Source organism: Otolemur garnettii, unplaced genomic scaffold (genome assembly GCF_000181295.1).
Source record: "Otolemur garnettii isolate 467f Iridium unplaced genomic scaffold, OtoGar3 scaffold00003, whole genome shotgun sequence".
Taxonomy (NCBI): Eukaryota; Metazoa; Chordata; class Mammalia; order Primates; family Galagidae; genus Otolemur; species Otolemur garnettii.
The window spans coordinates 15,081,864-15,087,630 of record NW_003852398.1 but is presented as its reverse complement, the minus strand read 5'-3'; the positions used below and the strand labels follow the sequence as shown (position 1 = coordinate 15,087,630).

General features: G+C 50.1%; 1 protein-coding gene across 3 annotated transcripts in view; it reads right to left on the bottom strand.

The window, feature by feature from the left end:
- Positions 1-1,092, bottom strand: part of GABRB2 (gamma-aminobutyric acid type A receptor beta2 subunit) — a 240,240-nt gene extending 239,148 nt beyond the window's left edge. For 2 of the 3 annotated variants that reach the window (XM_012807493.1, XM_003781982.2), the window contains exons 1-2: positions 864-940; positions 618-709 (exon numbers count right to left, since the gene is read on the bottom strand). In XM_012807493.1, the coding sequence (XP_012662947.1) occupies positions 618-709; positions 864-940 (169 nt within the window). Of the gene's footprint in view, positions 1-617; positions 710-863 lie in introns of all 3 variants that reach the window. The other variant, XM_003781981.2, reaches the window with a different exon arrangement.
- Between the last annotated feature and the right edge of the window lie 4,675 nt (positions 1,093-5,767).

The window sequence follows — 5,767 nt, the reverse complement described above, 5'->3', positions numbered from 1 at the left end:
AAAATTAAACTGGTATATCAGCATATCTAAGGCTGCAGGCAAAAGTCCTTTTCTCAGCTCCCCTTTTCCCCTCCCATTTTCCCCCTACCCTCCCATTCCCCAATCCTTCCCCTTTCTGTGGGGCTTGGAGAACTGGATAATATCCAGAGAAGAACCACTTTAAGCCATGGACAGAAGTACTCTTCCAAAGTAGGCGGGCACAGAGGGTTAATGCCACCTCTCAACCAAATGCCTGCACATCTTGTCCTCAAAAATGTTCACGATGGCCTTCTGTAAGCCAGGTTCTCTCTGAACACTATGAACTGAACTTAAGAGGTTTAGATCTGAAGGATGCAAAAAAATAGTGAAGCAAAGGATTTATAACAGTGAAGCTGAAAGACAGCAGTCGCCAAATTTGAGTACACATTAGGAGGTCTCATTGAAAGACCACCCAGGTGCTGGATAGCAACAAACCAGCTTAAGTTTGGCTCAGTTTCTCAATTATGGTAAAATAGAGACCTATTCAGCACACCACATGCACCCACAACTAAGGAAAGGGAGGAGAACGCGCACAAAGCTCTGAAAGACAGCTTCGGCTACAGCTGGACTGTTTCACATTTGCAAGGCAACCCCATTACCTCCAAAATCTGGTCTCAGACGAATGTCATAGCCTTTCAGGAGTCTATCCACCGTCTCTTTGACCAGCGACATATTACTAGGGTCATTGACACTATAGAAGAAAATGACAATAAACAGGCATCAGTAAGAAAGCAGGCACAGCGTCTTCAGCATCTAATCCTTACTACATTTCCCTGTTCTCAGAGGTATGCAGGCAGAGCCCTTGAAAGTAGAAAGGAAAAAGAGGAACGCTGGATAACACTTACCTCTGAGCACAAACAGCGGCGATTATTAAGGGGAATGACCAAATCCCAAAGTAGCCTCTTTTCCGGACTCTCCACATCCCTTTAGTTTTTGACGGGATTCAGGGTTTCACTGAAGAGAGGAGACCCAACTTAGTCTGCCCAGTGCAGTAATTCTAATGTGAGGCGCATGCGCACGGCGTACCAAAACATCAAAGGGGAAGCGGCGGCTGCCGGAGACCGAGCAGATTTCCTTGTTTAAAAAAAAAAAAAAAAAATTAAAGGGGAAAAAGGAAAAGCATATATATGTATAATATACATATATTTGAGTCATGTAGAAAAATCGCACCCCAGGAGCATCCAGAGTAAAACCTTTGCTATTGTCCTTTCGTTAAGACAAAAAACTACAACGTCTGGTAAGTTTCGGTAGTTGCAGGCGGCAGTTTTGCACCTCGCGGGTTGTAGGGTTTTGGGGTGTGTGTGTGTCCTCTTAAATATGCAGAACCAGATTAGGATTTAGAGGGGAGGAGGTGTGGGAGCGAGCGGAAGAGGGGTGCCCGCAAGCCCACTCCCGGCTCGGCAGGAGACAGGGCAAGGAGTTTGAACTTTTATTTCTTTGCAAACAGCATCCCCTGCCTGGGGCGAGACGGGGCTGTGGGGGTGGCGGTAGGGGCAGCGCGACGGGGGAGGGAGGGACTCCTCTGGAGTCGCAGGGGAAGAAGGGAAAAATCCGATGGCAGGAGGGCTGAGCAACCCGTAGGATTTGGGGCGGGGGTGGGGGGTGGTGGAGAATAAGAACGAAACGGAAAAATTAAAAAAGAAGAAAGGAAAAGGAAAGAAGAATAAAATGATGCCTGATCTTTTTAAGGAGTCAAGGAGCAAGCTTTTCTTCACTACTCACGAGTAATTTCTTTCTCCTCTCCTCGCCCTTTGCCCCCTATTCCCAGAGAAGGAAACCTCGGGGTCCTAGATTCTCGCCGTGTGACGCTCCTGACCCGCTAGTCAGGGTTATTTATAGCAAGGAGGAGGGGGAGCAGCGAGGGGAGCAAAAAGGCAGCGCTGTCTCTTCAGGTTTCGGTCTGATTCTGCAGTGGGAAATTATTAGTGGGCAGGGTGGGGTTCGGCTGAGGGGGAGATGGGACGCGGAGGCGCGAGAGATGCGAGTGACAAGCGCCCGAGCACAGGTGCAGGGGACAAGAAGCGTGGGCGGCGACACCGCACCGGGAGGGCAGGTGGCCGGGTGGGAAGCGCCCGACCGACCCCCCCACGCCCCCTCAGCCCCGCGCACCCCGAGCGCGCCCCCGTGCCAGCGCGCTCCCGCCCCTCCTTACCTCGCGGGCGCGCGCTCACCGCCCACTCCCGCCGCGCGCGCCGCGGGCGCTCCAGGCCCCTGAGCGCGGGCGAGGGGCGGACGCCGGGCGGTTCGGGGGCTGCACCTGCGGATGCCCCAAGCTCGAGCAGCCCTTGGAAGCAGGCAGACAGGGACCAGCCCCGCGAGCTCCCGGGGCTCCGAGTTCTCCTGCGGGCTCCGCGCCTCCTCGTCCTCTCACCCTTCCTTTCCCAGCCCGCGGGACTTGCACACCCAGGGGCTGACTTTTTCCTCCCTCGCGAGGTTCGGGCCGGCTCTCCCGGCGCCTGAACCCGGAGGAGTCAGCAAGCTTGAGGTGGAGGGCGGGATGGGGGAGATGCCCAATTCACAAAAGAAAGCTTTCCTCTGCTGGAGGGAGGAAGAAGTGCGGCTGGCACTGGGAGGTGCAGGGAGGCTCGGGGCATCCGGGCGGTCCCAAGGAGACCGAGGGCCGAATCTCTGGGCACTACGGAGTTTGCTCAGCACCAGGGAAATGTAGGGTAGGGCAGGTGATCCCGCCGTCGTCCTCCCCACCCGCTCCTCCGACCTGGTGAAGAACTGGGAGGGCTGGCGCTCAAGTCTTTATTCTCGTCCCCAGGTCCCCAGTGCTTAGCTCCTAACTTAGTACTACTAATCCTTGTCACTGTTAACTGAGCGCCTACTATGTGCTGAGTGCTGCATTAATTCATTCTTAAAACAATGCTAGCGTTTAGCTGTCACTTCAGTGTCCCTCTTTTATGGATTTAGAAATTGGCGCACTGAAGCTAAAGAACTTGCCCAAGGTCACTCACTCGGATGGCAAGAGGTGAAGCCAGGACTGCCCTTCAAAGCCAGCGTGCCTAAACACTGAAGGAGAAAGCCTAGACCCCGCGGTCAGCCCTTCGCAGCGGCGGCGGAGCTCACACAGCCCGCGGAGCCCGCGGCGGCTGCGGGAGGACTAGACCAGGCTTGTCCCTGCCGGCCGGTGTCAGTGGACAGGACGGGTAGCCGGCCGGCAGGGTCTGGGGTGGACGGCCGGTGTCCCTGGGCAGGCTCCCTGTCTCTATAGCACCCAGGACTCCTAGGGGTCCTGGTCTGGGCTGCACTGATGCCCCACTTACCTTCCGATAACCTTTCTCTTCCCCGCCCTAGTTAGAGGGTCATTCTGTAGCAGCTTGCTGGGGGGTAGGGAGTGCGGTGACTCCAGGGGAAGTGTGGAGGTGGGAGGGCTGTGAGGGGGAGAATCCTGCAGTTCCCCTGGGAGGGATGACAGACGGGAAGGGAAAGCTGTATGCCTTCACAGACCAAGGGAGTTTCTGGGTTAGCGACAGGTATAATACGGCGCCATAAACAAAGCGCAGATCTACAACGTGGGGTTCGACCAGGCTCCGAGGCTCACAGGAGCCCATCCACAGACGGGCGCGCGCGTACACACACACACACACACACACACACACACACGGTGGTGGGGAGGGAGAGGTCTGCGCGTCTCCCATATGTGGCTACTCGGTCGAGTTAGAGGCATCGGAATGGAGATCTATGATCAAGGAAAACTGCTCCTTTCCTTTTCTCCCTACCATTATGCACAATAGGAACCTTTTACACGATCAGGAGAAGGGGGGTGGGGGTGTTAGATTGTCATCCGGTACTCAAAGGAGTCCCAAAGCAGTATGAGGCACAGAGTGACCAAAGGATGTAGCCATAGAAAGCGCCTCTCACCCTGGAAAATGTCTCAAAGCCGGGTTTTCCTTCCGACCATTTGTTACCCACGCTGTACTTTCTAAACTACCAGTCTCTTCTACTCAGGCCCACTTCAGTTTGAGTGGAGAGAGTAAAATTCAGTAAACAGGATGCACCACAAATGCCTTCATCCCTCTAGAATAATAATAATGGCTCAGTGAATGATTAAGACGGGATTTATTGAAGGCCTATTACATACCAGAAATTAAGAGGGGAAAGGGTAACAAGTTAAAATAAAAGTAGCGTGCCTCTCAGCAAGTAAAATAGCATAGCCCACACTGGGTGCGTAAAGGAAAAGAGGTGATCTTTGAAGTTCAAAGTCCAGCTCAAATACTTAGTGACTTTGTAACTTGGACAAGAAAAAAGGTGGAGAAAAATTGTACCTGCTCCATCGGATTGCTGTGAGAGGAAGCAAACATGTATGTGTAGCATTTGGCATGTAAACAATAAAAGTCCGGGATCTTTTAATGAACAAGACATAATGAAGGGACAGGGGAACAAATAAGGTTGAGGTGACATTCAGCTTTGAAGACTGTGGGAATATAAATGTGGCACAATGATTATAGATTAGCCTGAGAAGAGAGGAACAGACATTTTAAGGGGATTAAGATAAGGTTAACAAGAAGTTTTAGTAAAGACCAAAGAAGCAATCAAAATGAGAACATGTCAAAGAGTATTTGTTTTGCTATGCAGTTACATCTCAGAAATATCTCTTACCAATAACTGTATCTTAGGTAATTAAAAATATATTACTACTTATTACAAAACCTGAGATCCACTTACGTGTAAAGTGGGTCTTCATTGTATACCAGAATCAACAATGGACATCTCTGTAGAAGAATTTGCTGATAAGGCTGCCAGGAAGATGTAAAACCAGAACAATAATGTGGAATCCAGAGATGTGTCCATTGTTGAAAAGCATCCTAAAGATTCCAAATGTATAGTGAGGAGACAAAATATAAGTATCTTACGAGATCCTACTTCAAAGTTATCTCTCAGTTTGACATATATACAAAGTAAAATGACACCAACCATCTTCCATTAGTCTCTAAAATAATATTTAGTCATTATTCTGTAAATATGGTAATGGACCCCTCTCTTGGGCAAACATTACTTGACAAGGTCTGAGGATGATGTGCTGAAACAGCAGGCAGGTGGTCCTCACCTTCTTGGAATTTACATTCTCGTGTGGTAAAGAGCCAGCATAGAAGTAATTACTTGTGTAGCAAACAAAGTCGGAAAGTAGGAGGTTTGAGGTTTGGGGTAAAGCTTGCCTGATGAGGTGATGCTTCAGCTGAGAGTTGAAAGGTAGGCTACCCTGATGAAGAGTTAGAGGAAGAATTGTCCAGGCAGAGGAAATAGCATGCGCAAATATCCTGGGCCTAGAGAGGGTGGCATAAATGAAGAACAGTCAGACAAGAAGCAGAGGGAAGCATGACTGTTGCCGCAGTTGAAGAGCTGGGCTGGAGGTATTGGGGACATTGATGGGTTGCAGCAGAAGAGCATCAGGATGAGTTTTTGTCACACTGGAGGAAGACAGGAATGACTTGGAAAAGGATCTGGTGGGAAGCTATGGCAGCAATCCAGGTTAGTGGCAATATTAATGTAAATTAAGATAGTGGCAGTGAAAATGAAGAGAAGTCATCACAGACATATGGAAAAACTGGCTAAACTTTGTAACAGATGCAGTAGAAAGAATGAGAGAGAAGGATCTAAGGGTAATGCTTACAATTTTGGTTTGAGCAACTCAGTGGAGCTTATAAAAGAAAGTTAATGAGGATGGTACAATCCATTTGGGTCCTACTGAGTTGAAGGAACCTGCTAGCCTTCCAAGGTACAGTGGACCTTTTGATATATGCAC